This window comes from Leishmania infantum, chromosome 1 (assembly GCF_000002875.2).
Source record: "Leishmania infantum JPCM5 genome chromosome 1".
Classification (NCBI taxonomy): domain Eukaryota; phylum Euglenozoa; class Kinetoplastea; order Trypanosomatida; family Trypanosomatidae; genus Leishmania; species Leishmania infantum.
The window spans coordinates 215014-236722 of NC_009386.2; the positions used below are offsets into that span (position 1 = coordinate 215014).

At 66.9% G+C, this 21709-nt stretch overlaps 4 protein-coding genes across 4 annotated transcripts; all 4 read left to right on the forward strand.

The window, feature by feature from the left end:
• Positions 1-908: 908 nt before the first annotated feature.
• On the forward strand, positions 909-4820 carry LINJ_01_0740 (conserved hypothetical protein; the record flags this gene model as incomplete). The annotated part of the gene is made up of 1 exon (XM_001462650.1): positions 909-4820. The coding sequence occupies one exon, from the start codon at positions 909-911 to the stop codon at positions 4818-4820; it is 3912 nt and encodes a 1303-aa protein (XP_001462687.1).
• A 986-nt stretch (positions 4821-5806) lies between these two features.
• LINJ_01_0750 (conserved hypothetical protein) lies at positions 5807-12835 on the forward strand (the record flags this gene model as incomplete). Its single annotated transcript, XM_001462651.1, has 1 exon — positions 5807-12835. One exon carries the CDS (start codon positions 5807-5809, stop codon positions 12833-12835), a length of 7029 nt encoding a protein of 2342 aa, XP_001462688.1.
• A 783-nt stretch (positions 12836-13618) lies between these two features.
• On the forward strand, positions 13619-15883 carry LINJ_01_0760 (conserved hypothetical protein; the record flags this gene model as incomplete). Its single annotated transcript, XM_001462652.1, has 1 exon — positions 13619-15883. One exon carries the CDS (start codon positions 13619-13621, stop codon positions 15881-15883), a length of 2265 nt encoding a protein of 754 aa, XP_001462689.1.
• A 1531-nt stretch (positions 15884-17414) lies between these two features.
• On the forward strand, positions 17415-21662 carry LINJ_01_0770 (putative protein kinase; the record flags this gene model as incomplete). The annotated part of the gene is made up of 1 exon (XM_001462653.2): positions 17415-21662. The coding sequence occupies one exon, from the start codon at positions 17415-17417 to the stop codon at positions 21660-21662; it is 4248 nt and encodes a 1415-aa protein (XP_001462690.2).
• Positions 21663-21709: the final 47 nt, after the last annotated feature.

Genomic DNA, 21709 nt, shown 5'->3' on the forward strand with positions numbered 1-21709 from the left:
CGTCTTTTCCATACAGAGGCCACGCTCTTGATTTCGCGGAGGCGGGAGCATCAGCGATGGCATCGCGAACGAGGGCGTGGCGTACTGCCGCCTTCGAGCTCCGAGGGCTTGGCAGCTTCAGGCTTTCGTCGCAGCCAAGAGGCCGGCGTTGCTACGCAACTAGTACCGCCACCGCAACGTCGGCCCAGGCGAGTACAGCAGCAGCGAGCGGGTCCGCATCCACGCAGCCGCAAACGGCACGGCGTCGCCACGTGATGGACCTCGGCAACAATCTTTCGGTGGTGCTCCCTGCCTCCGGCCCCTCGCCCACGCCGTCTTCGCCGAGGCACCATCGTGGCAGCCGCCGGCACCATGGCCGCACAAAGAGCGGGGCCACCGGTCATCACTCCCGCGGCGAGCATCGGTACGTCTCCACCGATGACGGCAGCACAGAGGCCAGCGCAGCGGACGGTGCGGTGCACGTGCAGTCGCGGGAAGCGTTGAGGCAGCCGCCTCGGCCTCGAAGGCACACGCGGCAAGCGACCCCGGCGTCGCTGCTGGTGGGGCAGCAGCGTGCTACCCAAGGAGAGCTGGAGGGCAATGAAGACGGCCTTCTCCGCATCCCTCGCACGGCGGCCGAGGCGGCCGCGCTGCTGGAGTGCGCGACGGTGCTGGAGGCGCTCGAGCTCTCTTCTTCGGCGCACTTGCCGCGGAGCACGGCGGCTCCGGCCTCGACGTCGACAGCGGCTGCACCGAGCGACGTGCGCGCCAACTTCGAAGAGCTGCAAACGCGGGCGCTGCCGCTTCTCTTCCACTTCGCGCGCGTTGCCGCCACGTCGTCGGCTCCGTTAGCCGGCGACGCAGCAGCGGCCGTCACCGACGCGAGGCTGGCAGCGGCGCTGCAGTGCCTGGCAGCCCATCTGCAGTACATGGCAGCGGCCACACGCACGGATGGGCTGCGGCACGTATCGGCGCTGCCGCCAGCGGTGGTCGTGGCGCTGTGGGAACAGGTGATGCCGTACGTGCACCAACGCGTTGGCGAAGCGGAGGCACCACCACTACCGCCGTTACAAGGGAATCTCGCGGAGCTGGAGGAGGAGGAGGACGGCGGCGTGCACAAGAGCGCGGGCGAAGCAGTGACTTCAGGGCCCGGCGATGGCGCGGGCGCAACGACTGAGCTGCGGAACGCCGCGGGCGCTCTCGCATTCTCGGCAACCGCGGCAGCGACTCGCCCCGCTTCCACGGCCTCAATGAAGAACTCTGTGTACATGCCGCTTCGCCGCGCCCTTGCCCTGCACACGCGGCAGATCGCGTCCTTGCTGCCGCCGCCTGCCCTCGCGCTCGTGCTCACACGCATATACCAGTGCGGCGCGCTTTCCGATGACGTTCTTGGCCCAATCGCCGCCGACTACCTCGAGGCGCTGCGGAGGAGTGGGCCAGGTCAGACGGCAGGCGGCGGTGACGTGATCGCGGCGCTGCGGCAGCGTGTCCTCCGGCTGCCGAGCGGCGACGGCCTGGGCGCGGCCCCACCGGCTGTCGCCTTTACCGGAGCCGCGGCCGTGACAATGGCACGACTGCTGGGCCGCGCGGCGATACCCGGTCATCACCAACTCCACCGGTTCTTTCACCTTGCGTTGCTACCTGAGGTCACCCTAGCACTAGCGCGCGCGGCAGAGCGGGCCGCTCAGAACGTCGCTGACGAAGCCACGGGTGAGGCTGTCGAGGCGCTGCCTGGCGCGGCCGTGCTGCTGGACTTGACCGCGGCCCTACGCCACTACGCCGTCTCTGGGCACGCTGTCACGCACCTGACGACGCTCTGGATGGCGTACTTTGCGCGTCGCCCGTGCGCGGACGACGCCGCGGCCGCCTTGGCGGACTGTACGGCGTTGCTGCGAGCTCTGTCAAGCGTGCCATCCGCGTCCAACCGCACGCAGCGGCGGCAAGCGCGCAACATCCGTGTCGATGGCGGCCACGGTGGATTGAACGCCCCGCAGCAGCGGAAGCAGCTGCTAAAGGTGACGGATGAAGACTACTACCCATTAATGGACGTTGTGTGCGCGCGGGTGTGCCGCGTGTGCAACCATCTGCAGAGTCCTGCCGCCACCAGCGACGTGGCGACGGTGGCCCCGACGCAGCTGCTGGCGCTGCTGTGTTTGTTGTTGCGTGTGAGCAGTCCGCACTGGGCCGAGACTTACGAGATTCTCGCCAGCGCCGTTCTCGCCGCACTCGCCTCCACGGCAGCTTCCCGTGCCGCCTTAGCCCAGTCACAGCCGGGAGATGAAGAGCTGGAGGGCTTGCTTCCTCTGGCTGCGGCACGGCGCACGCTGCACGCGCTGCTGCACCGCAACTCGCTCATCCCTGATCATCCGCTGCATCGTGTACTGCTGCGGCGCCTTCTGCACTCGCCGGCTGCGATGACGGACACCGCGGTGGCGTCGCAGGTGCTGTTGGGGCTGGAGCTGATGGTCCCCGAAGAGGAGGGCAGCGCGCACACCGATGGAGGCTCGATGGCCACCGAGACGCCCGCGGCTGCGGAGGGCAGCAGCCGCAGCAAAAACGCTGTTGTGACCATTGCCGCCAGTGCATCTGCTAGGCCGACGGTGGCGCTTGTGGCAACCGCGACTGGCACGGCAGCCCAGACGTTCATGTCCACGGTCGCCATCACCCCTGATGACCGCCACCGCGCCCTGCAGGTGTTTCGTCGGCTCGGCCGCTCCGTCACCCCCACCGCCTTTGTGGCGGGGCTGTGCGTCGTCGCGCTGGACACGCTCCCCCGCACCGCGCAGGTTGCCGTCGTGAATCACCTCACGTCCGTCGCCTCCGCCGTGTCCCCGTCGTACTTGGTCAAGGGCATGGACGCGGTGGTCCGTCAGCTGCCCTCGTCCGCCATCGACGATGTGTCGGTGCAGCATTGGTTTTCGCGCTTCACTGCCCGGGACGTTGTGCGACGCGTCGACCCTGTCGGCTGTGCCGTGCTGCTGGACATGCTGTCTGCGAACCCGCGGTACCAGCGCAACTGCGCGCTGGCGAAGGAGTGCATTACACGCCGCGTTGGCGTGGCGCTGCGGCAGACGGGGGAGGACGGAGCCGGCAACGACGCGGCGAGCGCCGTGTCTCTCGAGGCGCTCCCGCGCATTGTGGCGGCCCTGCAGCGCGCCAACGTCTTTCTGCCACAGTACTACTCGCGTGCGTGTCGGCTGTTGCTTGGTCAGGTGGAGCAGGCCCCTCTTGGTGAGATGCTGGAGTCGTTCGCGGTCGTCGCTGAGGCGTACATGAGCCGCCAGCGCAGCGAGGCGCAGGCGAGCGTCTTCAAGGATGTGTGGGAGCTCTTGCGTGGTCGTGTAATGGAAGAAGCAGGGCGGCTGGCGTTGCACGAGACGCTCATGGCCATCAACGGGTTTGCGGCGCTCGATGTGACGGACCACGCGCTTTTCGGCGTCCTCGTCTACCGGCTTTGGCTGTGCCTGTGCACAGCGGAGGCGCAGGTGGCCGACGCAGCAGCGACGTCGAGGTCTTGTGGCGCGTCGAGTGCAGACCCAGCGGTCGCGGCACCCGGCGTACCGGCGATGCGTCCGGTGCGCTCTGCGCAGCAGCCAAGCGAGAACGGCGAAGCTGCCGCCTCGGCAGCTGCCACGACTGACGACAAGGACGAGGCCGCGGAGGCGCAAGTGCACAGGCGTGTACAGGCTGCCCAGCACGTGCTGCGCACCCTGACGCCAAGCGCAGTGGCGGTCGTGACAGCCACGCTCCTCGCCAGAAGCGACGTCCGTGCATCTTACGCGGCACAAGCGCGTGCGGCGGCGGCGGCGGTGGGCGGGGTAAGAAAAGGCGAAGACGGAGACGACAACGCTGTCCGCACCCTGCTCCCATGGATGCTTCTCGGTCTCCGGGACTGCCACGCGGAGCTCTACCCGGTGGACGTGGTGCACTTGATGCCATCGCTCCTGGAGCACTACGCAGCCGCCGCCACAGTCGAAGATGCGAGTGCCCCGACGGTCTGCGCGGACCGCAACGCAGCGCTGCTGCACAACGCCTACGATGCCTGCCGGAGCACATTCCTTCTCATGTACACCCTCTTGCCGGACACCGTCGCCGCGGCAGAGGAGCCGCTGCTGCCCCTCGCGGAGCAGCAGCGCATTGCGGCGCAACGCTCGCAGTGGGCACCGGCGACGACGCTGTCCGTCGAGGTGGTGCCTCGTCCGTGGTTCGCGACCTTACTTGTCAGTCTCAGCAGCGCAGCCCTCGTCGACGTGGCCGTGGCGCTCGCGTGCGTGCGGCGTGCGTGTACACGCCGCGTCTGCAGTGATCTGCTGCCCATCGCCCAGCTCGTTGACGTCTGCTTGAGCCTGTGCTGGCTGACCACCTCAACGGGTCTCCGCACAGCCACCAAGGGCGCCAGTGCCGCTGCACACAGGAGCGACGATGATGCGCAGGCTCCCGCCACGCCACCGGCGACGCGTCAGGGCGAGCCCTCCTCCCCGTCGCTGCCCGCACCTGGTGATATTCTCCGCACTGCCATGGCCACGGTACTCTCCGCGCTGTGGAAGCGCAGCGACGAGCTCACACGCGCGCAGATCGGCGCGCTACTTCGCTGCCTGCGCGACACGTACGGCGCCGACAAGGTCGACGCCGACTTCGTAGAGCGACTGGAGGCGCAGAGGGCGCTGCTACTCTCTCAGAGGCAGCAGAAGGGGCCGGCAGCCGCAGCGGCGGGCTCCGCCAGCGCGACCGAGGCGGCGAACGGCGGCAGTGACGGCGCTAGCGCCGCGTCCCCACCACAGCAGCAGAGACCGAAACCCCTCCCTCGGCTGGACCCAAAAGACCTCTTCAGCACAACGTAATGTATGCGCAGGCGCCGCCGCCCCACCAACGGTATCGCAGCCGCGTGCGAGTCAACGCCTCCCCCCACCCCACCCCACACACGCACACAAAAAAAAAACGCGTCTGTTGCACTCTGCCATGCAGGAAAGGCTCTCCTCCCACCTATGCAGCGGCAGTGGCCGGCAAACACCGCGACTGCGGTAACCGCGCCAGTCAGTTCACAGCTGAGGAGGGGCGAGGCCCCGATAAAGGGTAAGCTATGGTGATGGCTGCTATTGTGGTTGTGGTGTGTGGCTTCTCCATCTCTCATTGCACGAATGTGCGTGCGTGCGTGTGTGTGCGTGTGTGTGTGTGTTGGTGCCAGTGCCGGAGATGGCGCGCACACACATACACGCACACGCACGCACCACCACCCCCTCCTGTGCCCGGGAGGATCTCAACTGGCTTTGCTGCCGTGTCTGTGCGTCCATGTCCGCCAATGAGCGAGAGGCATGGACGGATAAGGGGGGGGGGGCGTCGACCCTGCGCGTTCGATCGAATACAATCACGAAGAGCCGTTCCGTGAGCACGCGATGCAGCCGCCCCCCGCCCCCTCCCCACCCCTAACAGGCGACGTCGCCCATCACCGGTTGGCGTACGGGGGGGGGGGGTGGCCCACACACGCCCCGACTTCATGACTGCCGTATCGGCTCAACACTCCCCTCCCCGTCTCTTTCTCCTTCTCTCCGATCTCGCACCAGCGAGCACAGCACACCTTCACGCAGGCACCTATACACGCCCATAGACAGGGGATGGGCAGAGAGAGCGGGTGGCAGAGACCAGGCTCCGCATCCCCCCCCCCGCATCTCTCTCGCTCTCACCCCGGCGGCGTCCTCAGCGGCGACCGTCGCAGCCGACGCAGCAAGTCGGCATACACGCGGACAGAGCAGACGGAAAGGAACGCTTCGTTGTATTCACGCGCAGCTCCTTCTGCTAGCTGGCCGACAACTGGCGCGACTGGTGTGCCATGAGCGTGCCGATCTCGTCGTCGCAGTCGGCAGGCGCCGCTGCTGCTGCTGCTGCTGCTGCCCCCAACGGCAGCGTCAGTGGCGTCCTCAGTCTCGCCTCCCCGACAGTGCAAAATCAGCGGCAGCAGCAGCCAGCCCTTGTCGCGTCACCGACGGACGTGTTAGCGGCCGGCAGGCATCCCGCCAGAGGTCCGGACGCCTTCGCACAAGCGCCAGCAAGCGGGTTCTCCTCTACCGCCATGGATACTCTCCTGGAAGACCTGCTGCTCGCCAAGGAGCGCACGGCCTACCACCGAGCCGTCGTGACAGAGATAACGACGACCGCACGGGACGGCTCCGCAACGTACCACGGCGAGGCCGTCACCTCGCTCCTCCACCTGTCCGTCGCGCCGCGACCGTCAACGCTGCTGCAGCCAGACGCCGTCGATGCAAGTGCGGCTGTCGGCACCAATGAGGCTGCACATACCGCCGCGGCGGACGGCGATGGTGGTCGAACGGAGCACATGAAAGGGAAGGAAACGCAGCGCAGCAGCAGCGCCCCGTGCGTGCGGTCGCGGCGTGAGCAGGCGCTCGCCGACAGCATCAGTATGAGCAGCCGGCGCAGTAGCGACGGCGAGGAAGGCAACGCTCCGGCCCTGTCCGCCACGGTCTTCGTGCAGCCGCCATCGGGCACTGATGATGCGGAAAGCGTTAGAGATCGTGTCACTCGTACTCGCCAGCGCCGTCGGCGCGGCGGCAAGGGCAACGCAGCGGGCGTCGTCCCGGCCACAGCACGAGCGATCGGTGCCGCCGGTGGTGTAGGTGTAGCCGACGGCGCCGCCGCCGCCGCCTCGGCGAGTCTCACTCGCATCCTGTCACCACAAGCCGCTGCGATGGATGCGGACATCCACAGGGACGGCGACTATCTGCCCGACGGCGAGGATGCCGAGCGGGTCATCGCGGAGCGGATGCGGGTTCTCCAGGCACAGCAGTTAAGCGGCGCGACGGGCGCCGAGGGCTCTTTGTGCGGCACAGCCGCCTTTGTACGTCCATCAGCCCGCTTCAGCCGCGGCCCGGTACCCGCCTGGCTGAGAGAGTACAGCGACCTCCTGCTCTTCGACCGCCATCACCTCGACCGCGACGTAGCCGCAGCGCTACAGTGCAGCGGCGTAGGCACAACTTGGAGGCGCTGCTGCGCAAGTAACGACTCCGAGGGACTTGTGCAGCTGCCCGTCGACGCGGTGGTGTTGCGGCTGCGCAGCGACATCGCCCGAGTGCGCCGTCTGCGCGATGAGCTGCGCCGCGACGGCGGCATTCGCGTGCTCATCTCGCTTGGCTCGCGCCCGGCACGGTGTGAGGTGTACCGTCCTGCAGATCCGGACTGGGGCGCTGCCCCCGCGCCTCCCACGGCAGGCGAGATCCCTGAGGCGGTCTCGAGAGAGGTGCAAGAGCTCGCCGCAGGTGGGGTGGAGGTGGCTCTGGGTGACACGGACAGAGGTGAGCGTGGTGCTCGACGGGCTGTGCCCCCGTCACCTCCAGCACCACCGCCGTCGACCCCGCCTCTATCGCGCGCTGTGGAGGCGAAGGACCTGCAGCGCTCACTGCTGGCGCAGACAATACCAGTCTGGCGCCGCCACGGCGCGGCTGTGAAGCTGCTGACGGAGCTGCTTGACCATCTCGAGAGCCGACTTCGCGCCTTCGAGGCGCAGCTCAGCGACCCAGCGCAAGGTGTGTTGTTGGACCTTGTCGGCGCTCCTGACTCGGCAGGGGTGGATGGCACAGTGCAGAGCACATACCCACCGGCGCTAGAGCGGGCGATCCGCACGACCATCACGAACACGATGCTGAGCGACGTCTTTGCGACGTCCTGGAGCGCGTTGCCGAATCGCGGGCCCCGGCTCAGTGAGGCTCTGCGGCGGCGGCAGACACCGCTCATCCACGCGGACTACGTCACCATGACAGACATGCGGCCCGTTTACGACTTCACCGCGCTGCAGTCGGTGCAGCGCGTCAGCAGGGCCGCGTCCTCGACGCCAGGGGCAAGCCTCGTCTACGCCGCACACCACCAGCAACAGTGGCGCAGCGGTGGCGGTGGCGGTGGCGGTGTTGCTGCTGCCGTCGGAGGGGACACGCGCAAGTCGTACTCGGTGCACGTCGACTACGTTCGTTTCCAGCCTTCCCTGGAGAGCATCCGTGGCGCAAGCGCCCTTGGTGCCCATCTCGGGGTAGGAGACAGCGCGGCGGCAGCGGTGGGTACTGATGGTGGCGGTGGCGGTGGTGGACGCCGTTCCAGCGTGCTATCCAGCTCCGAGGATCCGCTGTCGAGCCTTTTGTTGGGCTCCTCCTCGAACGCGTTCTTGCCTCGCGACACAAACGCCAGCGGCGACGGCACAGCCGCCGACGCTCACGACGCCCTGCTGCTTCAGCAGCAACGCCGCAACGGCAGCCTGCACAGCACCGCAGCGGCCCTGCTGTTCGCGCTGTCCGCGGCAACGGCGCAGCACAACCTCGTGGCCTTCAGCCCGGAAGAGTACCTCACCTCACTGCTGCTGCAGTACTACGAGCAGTATCGCCTCCTGCAGCTGAACCTGCTCCCTTCCCTCAAGAACCGCTTCTTCTACCAGGAGCAGGTGCTCCAGCTGCAGCGGCAGTCACAGCGTACTAGCGACATGGACCAGCTTCAGCTGCGACTGGAGTCCCTGGCGAAGACGTCGGCGGACGTGGAGCGCGGCTGCCTCCATGTGATGATCGTCCTGTGGAACTCCGTCCTCATACTTCGGCGACAGAAGCAGGAGCAAGGGCAGCATGCGACCGAAAAGCTGGGCGGGGCGACGACAGACGCGCCCATCATTGTCGAGAGCCAGCACCGGAGCAGCCGCGGCCGTGGGGAGCAGCCCACTGTGACCGCGATGGCGCAGGAGATGCGCTCGCACCCGCCCGTCTTTGGCGCCGAGGTGTCGGCAGCGGCGTCGGAAGATGAGATCGCCGTGCAGGTCAACGATGAGCTCATCGCCAATGCACCCGTGGTGCATCGCGTGGACAACAGTGTCACCTACGGTGGCCGGGCTGACCGCGATGACGCCAGCCCCGGTTCTCAGCCGCAGCAGCAGGGCAGCTCGCGCGTCTCTAGTCCGCGTTCCTTCGTGCTTTTTCCCGGCTCGCCACCTGCCCAGCCCTCCGCCTCGGCGAGCGCGTCGCCCCTCCTCGCACCGGCAACAAGCGGCTCCTCGGGAGAAGTCGGTGTTGGCGACAGCAGCAATGAAGGTGATGGTAGAGGGGCTGTGTCGCCCCCCTGGCCGCGGCCGCGGCCGCGGCCGCAGCGTTTCCGCTTCTTCCTTCGTCGGTACGGCACGGCCGAGGAAACACCGTACGTCGCCGGGGATGATCTCCTCCACTACGCTGCCGAGGTGGAGGGTGCGGATGTGCTGCAGACCGGCAGACAGCCCGGCGAGAGGGGTGGCGGCGCGGCGGCGGTGCCTCCAGTGGCACAGGATGAGCTCATGTACTTCCAACTGGTCGTCTTCACCCGCTCGCACGCGGCGATGGTGCCACAGTACGTTGGTTGCACCACACCGCGCCCCATGACGGCCGCCAAAGTCGTCTTCTTCAACGAAACCTTCGAGGTGCGTGCGCTGCATGAGCCGGCGGAGCTGCTGCTGCACCTAATCCCCGTCACCGCCGGCCCCTCGAAGCACACGGTCGTGTCGACAGTGCGGCTGCAACCGACGCTGGCCCGCACGTACAGCCTGCTGCCGCTGCAGCCGCCGACAGCCTTCGTCTTCCATGGGCGACTCTTCGCGCATCATCAGCGAGCGGCTGCCGGCACCAACGACGCCGCGCCATCGACAACGACGGCCACCTCGGTGCACGGGGTGCTGGCTGCCTCGACGACGTGGACAGGCAGCCAGGGCATGGCGGTCGCGCAAATTGAGCGCCTTTTCCTTGGCGGCGGCAGCAGCGGGCCTGCGGCAGATCCGCTCGACCCGCAGTACCTCCCGCTACTGTGCACACTGCGCGCCTATTATGAAGAGCAGGGCATGGGCCGCGCTAGCGCAGCCAGCGGTGGCGGTGCCGGTAGGGCCCCGTCGTCGTCGCATCGCCGGCACTCTGCCGACGGGTCGGCGAGGCTGCAGCGGCAAGTCTCGACGCCGAATCCCAGAAACGCGCTTGCAGGCATGCCAGCTGGGCGCGCTGGCAAGGCGCACCTGACCGCGCTCGGTGGGAGTCGCAGAAGCTTCAAACACATCGCGTTCTCGGGGCAGCTGCTGCAGCGAGTCGGCAGCGCTGTCGGAGCGGCGGCGACGGCGCTGACCGCTCCCGACGGAATGCGCAGCACGATGCAAGTGCTCACGGCGGCAGCAGAGGCCGCCGGCGGTGGTTGTGGCGGCCGCGACTGCTACGCCGCGGATGATTCTCTGCAGCGCTTGCCGAGTGCTCGGCTCGAGCACCTACGCCGGCGATGGCTGGCTCACACCAACAAAATCAAAGCCGTCGACGAGGTCGAGGCGCGTCTCTTCGCGTGTGCGATGCCGCTGGACGACGCGGATGTGTATCAGCTGCAGAAGGCGCTGAAGCGGTCAGTCAGAACAGAAGAGGCGGAGCGGGTGAAGAGCTACGGCGCGGCGGCAGGGGCGCTCTTCAATGTCCAGCACTACTACTCGGCACCCTCGGCCATCTCCGGGCTCCCACTGAGCCCGCTACCGCGGGAGACGAAGTTGAAGCTGTGGCAGGAGCGACAGCGGCGGCTGCTGCTCACGCTCAAGGCACGGCATCACCTGACGGACGCCGAGAAGCTGGAGGCGGTGGTGCGGGTGCCGAAGCTGGTGCTGAAGCTCGTCTTCGACTTTGCGCCGCGCAGTCAGCTGAACCCGCATCGAAAGGTGCGGCCCAAGACGGAGGACATCGACCGCGCTCTGCTGGCGCGTCGGCGTGACAGCCACATCGTCATCCACATCATGAAGGCGCACAACCTGCCTCTGCGCGCCGACGGCACGCCGCTGGAGCCGTTCGTGCAGGCCAGCTTCGTGTCCGAGGTGGCCTACACGCGCAGCGAGGTAGGCAGCAACCCTTCGTGGTTCCAGTCGCTTGAGTTGCCCTTTCAACCGCTGAACTTCGAGGAGGACACGCTCGGCATGATCGACGACGACGTTATCATTTCGCTCTACGACAAGGTCGAGGTAAAGATGGCGCCGTCCGCCGCGGCGACGGCGGCCGTGGCGCACGAGACGCACTACCGCACAGAGCGGCGCTTCATCGGCACCTTGCGCATCCCATTCTACTCTCTGCATCAAGCAAGTCAGGCACGCATGGAGGGCGTCTACCCGTTGCGCATGCCGCGCTGGCTTCTCGGCTACCACACGCTGCTGCCACGTCGTTACTCGACGGAGGACGAGGCAGCAAGGCAGCACTTCACCCCCGAGTGTGGAACCACGAGCGGCGGCACGGCCACGCCGGCGCCGAACCCGTTCGGCAGTTTCGAGCGCCTCCCTGCACGCCGCGCCGAGGGGGCTTCGGGCGCAGCAGCTGCAGCCCCACAGCAACTGGAGACATCCGCCTCAGCCGTGCTGGCGCTGACAGTAGACAATACGAGCAGCGACCGACAGAGCACCGAGCCCACGCTGCAGCTGTACATGTCCCTCTGGCCACCTTTGCAGCGCGAGCCGCCACCGAGGCTCAGCCGCGCGGAGCTGACCCGCCAAGTAAGTGAGTTGAATGTGTCGCCGCAGCTACGTTACCTGCACCAAGTGGCGCTGAAGTGGCAGCAGGCGGCCCTGAAGAAGGTCAAGGCGATCGGCGCGATGAACGCGCAGGCCTCGACGCGGCAGATCGAGCCCTTCGTGAAGTGCTCGACCGGCGACTTGATGCTGGTGTGCCGCTACATTCTGCCCCGCGGTGGGCCCCCGCCGCCGTGCGTGCGCACCGTGCACGAGGCTATCCGCTACGTCTCGCTACTCCCGCTCGTCGCGGATATGCTGTCGTGGGGTGAGAAGGACGTGTGGAACACGAATGCGGAGCTGCTGGCGATGCGCTCGGGCGACTGCGGGGAGCTCGCGCTGCTGCTCGCGCATTTCTTGCGCTGCTTGGCGCCGGACCGGCCGACCTACGCCGTCCTCGGCAGCGGCACTACCACCTGCCAGCAGACCATCATGGTGCTCCACGCCTTCGACGACGCCGAGTGGATGCTGATCGACCCCCACTCCGGCTGGACCGTGTCGGCTGGCAAGCCCTATGGCACGGTGCTGCGCGACGTATATATGGTCATCTCGCATGACCAGCTGTGGGCGAACGTGCAGCTGTCGGGCTTTCCACACCGCATGACGTGGGACCTTGCGAACCCGGCGCACTGGCTACCGTGCTTCGACAGCGCCAAGGACGCGCGCATCGCCGTATGCACGCCGCACCTGTTTCCGATTCAGCGCGATGTGCTGACGTTCCCGGCGGCCGATCCGGTCAAGTCTCGCGAGATTGAGCTAGAGCTGCGCGCCTGCCTAAAGAAAGCGCTACTGACGTGGCGCAACGGATGCCCGCCGGCGTACCACCGCGGTGTAGAGGCAATCCTGCGAGAGTTGCTGGAGTTGGCCGAGGCAGAGCGGTGCACGTGCGCGTCGGCGCGGCGCAGCGACATCACGCTGAGCGCCGCGGCGCGGCTGAGCGAGTACTTTGGTGAGAACATCACCGGCGAGCCGGAGAGTGACATGAGTGCGGCGCAGCGCCGGCAGCAGCACAAGCGTCGCCAACACCGCCACCGCCATCGCAGTGGCGACAACGGCAGCATAGGGCGTGAGGAGGATGCCGCTGCTTTTCAACCAGGAACCACCACCCCTGTATCCTCGAGCGTGAGCCCGCTTCGACTGCTCGGCTCGCCCGTAATGGGCTCCTACAACCCGTCTGACCCACAGTTCCAGGAGCTGCTGCAGCAGGTGTTTGAGTGCGCAGTGCACGAGGTGGGCACGAGCGAGGCGAGCTTCGCCGTCGGTACGTACGTGAAGAGCTACACAGGTGACGTATACGCCATGTCAGTCTTTCTTGTCGCCATCTGTCGCGGGTGACGACCTCAGTGACGATGCTGCACCGCTCAGAGAGGGGGGGGGCGGTATTGAGAAGAGGCGGACGGCGCGTACTGCAAGTTGGCATCGTCGTGGCAGACGAACGGTTTCGTGGCGGTGCTCTCCTCCCCAATGCAACCACCCACACACCCCTTTCCACCGCCGTCGGCACCCCGCACGCAGTGCGAACGCGCCGAATGTCGCAGGACACGCCCATCCGCCGCTGCACTGCGGTGCGTGGGCGCGTACACGAAGAGAGTGCCGAAGAAAAGGAATACAACGCCTCTTGCACACTCATGAGACGCACCGCCGTGTGTGTGTGTGTGTGTGTGTGTATCGGCGAAGGGGGCAGGGCGCAGCGTCTGCGCTGCGGTGCGGTGCGTGGGCACATGCCGCACATGTGGTATCGCCGCGGCACAGGTGTGGTGTGGAGCAGCACACAACAGCAGGCGCCTGTTTCATGATAGCAACGGGGAAAAAGACGACGACGGCTCTTGTGCACAAACGCCCGCCTCACCGAGCTCGGTAGGTACAGCAGGCCGTCGGAGAGGCACAGCAGTGGTGTCAGCCACGCCACCAGTTGGTCCCCCCTCCCTTTTTTTCTCTCTCTCCGCCACCCCCTTCCTCCCAACGTGTGCGCCTCGGCCATGTACGGATGCCCCAGCCAAGCGTGTTGCTTGACGCGCGCAGAACTGCTGTCCATCCTACATCTCTCCCCCCCCTTCCCCCCTCCCCCTCTGTAGCTGCCATCCGTCCACGGGACGCCCACAGCGACCCACAGACAAGATGATGTCCAAGGCCGCCTTTATGATGCAGGACCACGTGCGCCGCAACTATGTCATGATCACGGATGTGTGCAGCCCGAACACATTCTTCGTGCGCGGCCGGCTGCCCTTCCCGCAGGGCCTCACGGCGATTGCGGTGCTCTTCAAGAACCAGCGGCCGGCCGACGTCTACGCGCACCCGTACTTTATCGAGAAGCAGAGCGACCCGTCCCAGCCGTCTCCGCAGCTGCACCTGACAGAGGAGTCGCAGGGTATCATGAAGGTCATGAGCGGCCTCCGCTACATGCGAGACGACAACACGAAACTCGACAACACAATGGTGGTGGTGACCGACTACAAGGTCGTGGTGGAGGGGCGCATGCCGAGCGTGCCGCAGGCCGCGTCGACGGCGCCGGGTGGACCAGAGATCGTGCCGGCGCACGACGGGGGCGACAGAGGCGCTCAAGGGCACCACCCCGCCGCAGGTAGTGCCGCGGGAACCTCCCCGGGGCTCACGCTGGAGCAGCGCGTCATGCTGCGGCGTACCGTCCACCATGTGACGCAGATCCCCGGCGGCGGTGGCGATGCCGGCTTGGGCCTCGGCGGCACGCGCAGCCCCTTCTCGGCTGCCTCGAGGCCGGCAGCCACACCATCAGCGGCGTCCGCATCGTCGTCGAGGTCACTGCAGGCAAGTGCGAGCGAGGCGGCGCGCACCGCCGGCGACAGCGACCCATCCGCTGCTTGCAGCGGTGATGCCGCCTCGACCGCGATGCACAGCGCGATGCCTGGATACTCCACCTTTCCCACGCCGGAGGACTGTGCGACGGATGCATGGATGTCGTACCGCTACCTCAAGGCCGCCATCTTCGGTCGGCGCGCGCTAGCGGAGGCGAGGGGACGCGCGAGCTCAACGGACCCCATCGACGTGCCGGCACTATTTGAGAAGCGCGTCGGTGGCTACACAGTCTTGTACAACCCTATCGAAGTCAACGAGCGGACGTTCGTGGAGCTGCTGCTGAAGCTGCAGGAGGAGGAGCGCGTTGTGAAGGCGATCGTCGTGCCGACGCGACCGGCGTGGCGACACTTGCAGGTGTGGGCAGACGTCTTCCCGGACGCGGAGCTGATCACCAGCGGCGAGGTACCGCTGCTACCGGCGGCGGCGGCAGTCACGTGGTCTTCTGGCGGTTGCGGCGGCAACAAAGAGTCTGCAGACAGCGCGGCGGACCCGCAGCACCGCACCACCAGGCGTGGTCGCAGTGATGCCGCCGCCGCCGCCGCCCCGCGTGCTCCTCCCTCGACTGCAGCTGCGGCCGCAACGGAATGGCGCGGCGGGTGTCAGGACATGGGCAACGGCATGACCGGACTATCGTTTCCTGAGGTGGACCTGGTGGCCGAGGCGGCGCTTGAGCGGCAGCGCGCCGACGAGGCAGCCGCGAAGGCGAGGGCCACGGCCGAGGCGGCGCAGCGCGAGCGTAGCGCCGCGCCCGGTGAGAGCGGCCGAGAGGTGGACGAGGAGAACGACGACGAGGCGGGCGACGAAGCGGCTGGGACGAACGGTGGTGGCACGGCGGCCGAGAGAAAGCGACGGGCGATGTTGCGCCGGCAGCAGCATAAACGGAAGCTGCGGGAGGAGATGCGCGCCGAGGATGCGCGGGCGGAGGCGGCGGCTACGCGGGCCGCCGCGTCCCTGAGTGCCACCAGCAACGACAGCGGCGACCTCGTTGACGTGCTGTGGCGCGACGTCTCCTTCTTCACAGAAAAGCGCGTGCAGGCTGTCGGGCTGCGCGAGAGCGATGCATGGCGCCTGCGCGTCCTCTCGCCGCGCGCCGCGTCGGCTCCACAAGAGCCGCCGGTGGATGTCCTACGCCTCACCCCGGCGATTGAGCTGCTCCGCATCCCCGGCGACTCTGCCGTGGAGGAGTACGTGCTGCTGGACGCCAACAGCAACAGCCTTGCGTGCACGGACCTCTACCACGGCGAGTACGCCGACCTTGACCCGGTAAACTCTTGGATGTGCCGTGTGTGGTTCAAGTTTATGAAGCGTGGCGACTACAAGCGCACGGACCTGGTGCCGCGCTACAAGTGGCTGCAGGTGCTGCAACAGAGGTCGCTGTCCGTGGTGCAGTCGGCCATCGATGACCTGACGCGTCGTCGGCCAATCAAGTGCGTGCTCAGCGCACACGGTACCCCGCCACTGAGCGGTGTCGATGCCGTCAACACACTGCGACGTCAGTGGAACTTGCCACCGCTGCACCCCGAGGAGAGGCCGCGGGATAGGCGCAGGTAAGGGAAGCGAAGAGCGAGCGAGCAACGTGAGCTGCGTCTTCTCTCCTTCCGCCCTTCCGTCACCTCGCCTCTGACAGAAACATGCGTGTGCGCAAGCACGCGCGGATGCCCTTGGCTTTGCTCGCGCCGCGCTGCGCTGCTCGACGACGTGGTAGGGGGAGGGCAGTGGTTTGTGTTGCGCTCACGTTGACGTTCACGGATGTCCGTTGTGTTGCTTGTCGTCGTCGTTGAGTCTCTTCCGCAGATGACCGCATCGGTGTGTGTATGTGCTCCCGCGTCCGTGTCCGTGGGCGGGTGCCCGACCTACCGCGCCTTCGCGCACGCATCCGGGGCAACCAGGAAGGAAAAACGGAAATGGAAGTGGAAGGGGCACTGCGAAGGGGCCAAACCCCGTCTTGCAGCACACGGAATGTTGCCAGTTTATAACTGGAGGCCCTGTGCGAAGGCGGCTGTCAGGATCGCACGCAATCCTCGCGGCGCTGCACGTGACTGGCTGCTGGGGAACGTACGTGGGTGCGTCGGTATGCGACGGCATGTGTGGAGAGGAGTTCGGTGGCGGCTTGCTCAGTTATCTTGTCGGCGGCCACTCTAGCGCCACCCGCAACGAAAGCCATTGCGAGCCTCTCCCCCTCCCTCCCCCCTATACGCGCGGTTCCGTCGTCCGACTCGCGCATGTATCTGGCTTCTCCATCGTGGTTGGTCCTCAGCTCTGCTCGTGATCCACGCCCGCGGACCACCTCTCTCTCTCTCTCGGCGTCTCCTGCGACGCGCGTCAGCCTAGCGCATCCTTTTTCTTTTGTGTGATGGAAAGAGCGCGGCCAGCATCCGCAGCACCGTCAGCCGAGCAGCGTTTTGGTAAGCCATCCACCACCACCACCACTGCGGGACGGCCTGTGTGCAACAGGAAGGGAGGGGAAGGGGGAGGGGGTTGGAGGCACCCGCAGCTCGCTAGAGATCCATCGGAGGTCCTCTCTCTTTCTCTCTGCCTTCGCTTGCAGGCAAGAGCACACCTCGGCGGTGATCGGCCTTGTCCGCATCATCGCGATGATTTTGTTCTTCCTCTTGCTGGTTGTGGCCAAGAAGAGGGGGAAGAGGGGGCACACGGGCTCGCCTAGGTGTATGAATGCATGCCCGCCTGGGGAACCCCGCCTCCGTCCTCCCCCCCTCCTCTCTCGCACCGTCTCTGCTGAGCAGCAGCAGCAGCATCCTCACCGTTCGCCTCTCACGGCAACAGAGAAAGAAGGGGAGGGGGCGTCGCGGGCCTCATTCCGCCATCTATCCCCTCTGCTCATGCGTCTCTGTGTATGCGCGTTGCCGCCGCCACCACCACCACCACCACCACCCCCTACTGCTGACGTGCCACACACGTACCTCTTCTTCTCCCGCTGGTGTCCCTCAGTCTTTGCGCTCCATCATCATCGTCCTCGTCCACGCTCAGTGGACATACGAAAGAGGCGCCTCTGCCCTTCGATGCTATCTGGCAGTGCCTCCTCCTCCTCGCCCTCGCACAACGCCATCACACACAGCCAACCATGTCGCTCCCGAGCATGTCCCTGCACTGGAGCGAGGGCGACAACGGCGGCGGTAGCTTAGGCGGCAGCCGCCGCTCCTTCTCGAAAGGCAGCATCTACCGCCACCACTTCCTCAGCCTCGACCACAGCAGCGCCAGGGACGTTGCCGTCGGCCTCTCGCGGGACGTAACGAACGACCGGCGTGCAACCGGAACGAGCGCCGGCTTTGAGTGGCTGCAGCCCTGGCGCACACCACAAGACTGCCGCGAGGGCGGCGTGGCTCTCCTGTATAGTATGCAGGAGGTCTTGGAAAATGTGCGGCGGGCGAGGAAGACGAGCTTGAGTGAGCTCTACGCCGCGCGCGGCGCCGGCAGCCCGGCGGCGTCGACGACGAGCTTGTGCCATCCTCAGCACCTCTGTCCCCCGCGTGCAGCAACCAGTGGCAGCAGCGACGACGCCGAGGGTCGCTGCGGCAGCGTTGGTGAGAAGAGCTCCTGCAGCGCCGCCGGCAGTCGCACGAGTAGTGTCGACCGGCGCCGTCAGCGCGACCGCGGTGAGCGCAACGTGTCTGTCGGAAAGGGCGTGCGGAGCGCTAGCGATGACAGCGTGCAGGGGATCGAGCTTGCAACAGAGGTGGGGAGGGTGGCGTTTTCGCCTCCCCTTCAAACCGCCACGGCGGCGGCGGCTTCGGTGCCGCCGATAGTGCCGGTCATCCCGCGCTTTTCGGAAGTCAAGACGGAGCAGGAGCTGATCCATCAGCGTCAGCAACAGCAGCCGCAGCCGCACCCTCGCAGCGAGGCCGCGAAGCGTAGGCGATGCGCCTTGGCTAACTCCGGTGATGACGACGACGACGCTGCACGCAGTCCCCACCACCCGGACGCGAGCTGCCCGAGCGGCGGGTGCGACCAGACGGCGCGTCCTGGGGACTCGCGGCATCGCCCGGGCATGAGCGTCGAGTGGAGCGGCAGCGACAGCAACGGAGACGAGCCGGAGGCCCTGGCGCAGCGGCGCCATGCTTCGGGTGTGTCGGCGGACGATGATGACGTGGACACATCCAACGTGCATCACGGCAAGGACGAGGAGCGAGACGAGGAGGAAGATCGACTGAGCGAGACCGACTTCGGTGAAGGTGGCCACCTCGCCTGCGTGCCAGGTGACACGCTGCATCAGCGCTACACCCTTCTCAAGGCGCTTGGTGTGGGTCGCAGCAGCCGCGTGTGGCTTGCCGTCGATCTCGAACAGTGCTCCTTGGCGCGTTGCCAGCTCATCCGCGAGCTCGGCGAACGCGAGGTGCGGCGTCTGTTCAGGACATTGGAGCGGCCAATGTTCGTCGCCATCAAGGTGTTTCGCTGCGATCCCGCGTACGCGGACTGCGCCACGTACGAGTTGAAACTCTCAGCGCTCATTCATGAGAACGTAATGAGGCGGCGGCAGCAGCAGCAGCAACAGCAGCAACGGTGGCCTCCCGCACGCGCGTCGCATTCTGCTTCGCTGCCGTCCTCGCCGATCGCGGTGCCGGCGGCGTGCGATGATCCCGGTGGTGATCTCCAGGAGAGCAGCGACGGAGGAGAGAACAGCACGTCACGGCCTTGTGACGAAGCTGCGGTCCGCACGCGCGCAGACCCGACCTCCTCCACACCGCGCAGCGGCCGCATCAGCAACAGCGGCAGCGTCAGCGCTGAGGTGGCGTCGCCTGCGTCGACCAGCGCAACGGCCTTCAGCGGGCGCCTCACGACGGTCCGCGACGCCTTCGCCGTCGAGGGCGCCTTCGGGACGCACCAATGCCTCGTCATGGACGTGCTTGGGGCCGGCGTCGACCGCGCAATCAACGAGGCGCACCTCAACGGCTTCCCTTCCGCTGTCGCACGCTCCATCATGCAGTCAAGCCTGCAGGGACTGGTGTTGCTCGCCGCCTGCCATCTTGTTCACACGGACATAAAACCAGAGAACCTGTTCTTCACAGACCTTGAGGACGACGTCGCGGAAGAGATGCTCACTTTCCAGTCCGCGCAGCTGCATGCGAGTCAGCGCCAAACCCTCTGCAGCAGTTTCGCGCACCGGAGTACGGCGGCATCCGTGATGATGGAGAGGGAAGAAGTGGCCGCGCACGAGCAGCAGCAGCAGCAGCACCATGGCGATGGCGGCACAGCGGAACATACTGGAGTTGGTCAACGCAGCCCCTTCTCTGATCCCTCACTGCCTGATTACACACACGTCGACGAAGCGGCGGCTGACCTGCACACCGTCCACGCTGCCAACGCCGCCGATGCGGGTGCGTCAGGCGATCGCGTTGCCTCGTCAGTCACCACCCTCAGCGCCGTCGCCGGCGGCCATGATACGCTGCACAGCAGCCAAGACAGCATCGCCCAGGTGTCGCGCCGGCCCAACTTCGCACGCACGCCGACCCGGCGCCGGTCAGCGTACGATGTACGCCTCTCTGGCCTTGGGCTGTCGCTTGTCGTTCCACCGTGCTTGCGGCTCGGGGTGCGCGTGCTAGCCAACTACGCTGCCGACGGTGGCGGCATGACGGCCGACGAGCTCGTGCGCCAGGATCCACTGGAGCAACTGCACTGGCTGTGCGCGCAGCAGCAGGCGCGCCTCTTGCGCCTTCCAGGCGACGACGACGACGACGGCTTGGGTAGCGTTGCGGAGCCGTGGAGGGAGGAGCGGTGGAGACTTGCTGGAGCATGTGCGCCAGCAGAGTCGCCACCACCGCCGACGCTGGATATCGGCATGAGCGAGGACTTCATCGACGAGGCAGAGCTACGCGCGCTGGGGCTGCAGGAGCTGCCAAAGAGCGACGCCGATGGAGGCCGGTGTGCAGCGGGCATGGCGCCTGACGAATACGAAGAGGCGGACGTGACGGACTTCGTCGGCGTGCCAGCCGTGGACAAACCAGCAGCACATCATCGGACCACCGTCACCACGGCGGACGTGGGGGTAGTGGGCGGGACGCTGCCGCCGGCCACATGGCGAACGGCAAGTGCTGCCACCCGTGCAGGAGGTGGCCGAAGAACACCGTTGGCCGCGGCGAAGCGAAGGCTTTTCGCGCAGTGCTTCCATGAAGGCTTGGCCACCCCGCGGGACCCAGCAACGGTGCTGACCCGCTGCGAAGGCGTCGCTGCCGCCTCCCCCACGGACAGCAGCAGCAACAGCAGCAGTGGCGCCGCGCCACCAGCAGGTGCGGCGGCGGCGGCGGCGGCGGCGGCAACAGTGCTGCGACGCCTCGAGTGCGAGATTGTTCGCCACCAGAACTACCGCCGTGGCGCCGTCCTGCAGAGTCGTGAGTACCGCGCGCCGGAGGTGCTGCTCGGCGACTTTGTCCTGCCCGCGTGCGATATTTGGTCGATGGGCTGCATCGCCTACGAGCTGGTGAGCGGGCGCTTCCTCATCGACTGCATCGTGGACCGGGAGCGCTTCGCGACGGCACTGTCGTGGCAACAGCAGCAGCGACACGGAAGGAAGGGGTGTCGCGCCCCCGACGACGACGGCGGCGGCGCCCATGATGCGAAGGACCACAGCCGCGACGACGACGAAGATACGCAGCAGCGCCTTAACAAGTGGGACGGGCGGCCCGTCTACCTCGAGGACACGGAGCAGGACCTGGACGTCTTTCACCTAAAGGCAATCATGCGGCTTCTCGGGCCACCGCCGGTGAGCTTCTTGCGTCAGCAGCCGATCGGGCTCTTCATCGACGACTTCTTCGACGAGCACGGCAACTTCCGCTTCTGGGAACGCGGCGAGGCCCAGGAGGCCGGCATGCGTTTGGCAGACCCGTACCGCCAGCTAGAGTTGACGCACTGGGCGGCGGCAAGTCGGGTGTCCGGGGCGAGCGTCGCTGTGGGTTCTGGCGCTGATCGGCAGCAGAGCCCGCCTCTGCCCGAAAGCGTCAGCGGCGTGGCTGCGTCGCTGGACACCGACCCCCCCGGCGCACCCTCCGCTGCCTCGGTAGGGCAGCACGTCGCATCGGCCCAGGCGCGGCGCGACCCACAGGATACGATGAACTACCCCATCAGGACACCAGCCTGGCAAGATGTGCAGGCGATCCTGCGCGAGAAGCTCGGCTCCGCGGAGGAGGCGGCGGACTTCGAGGTGTTCCTCCGCCGCTGTCTCCAGTGGGATCCGGCGCGGCGGGCCACGGCGGCCGAGCTTCTCGCCGACAAGTGGCTTGTCAAGTACAGCGGCGTCGTGGCGGACGCGAGTGAGAGCGACGTGGTGGCGGAGAAGGAGGGCGGTGGCGACTCCGACGGGGAAGAGCGGCGGCTGTAACGGTTGCACTCCGCCAACTCCCAGCAACAGAAACGAAAGGATGACGT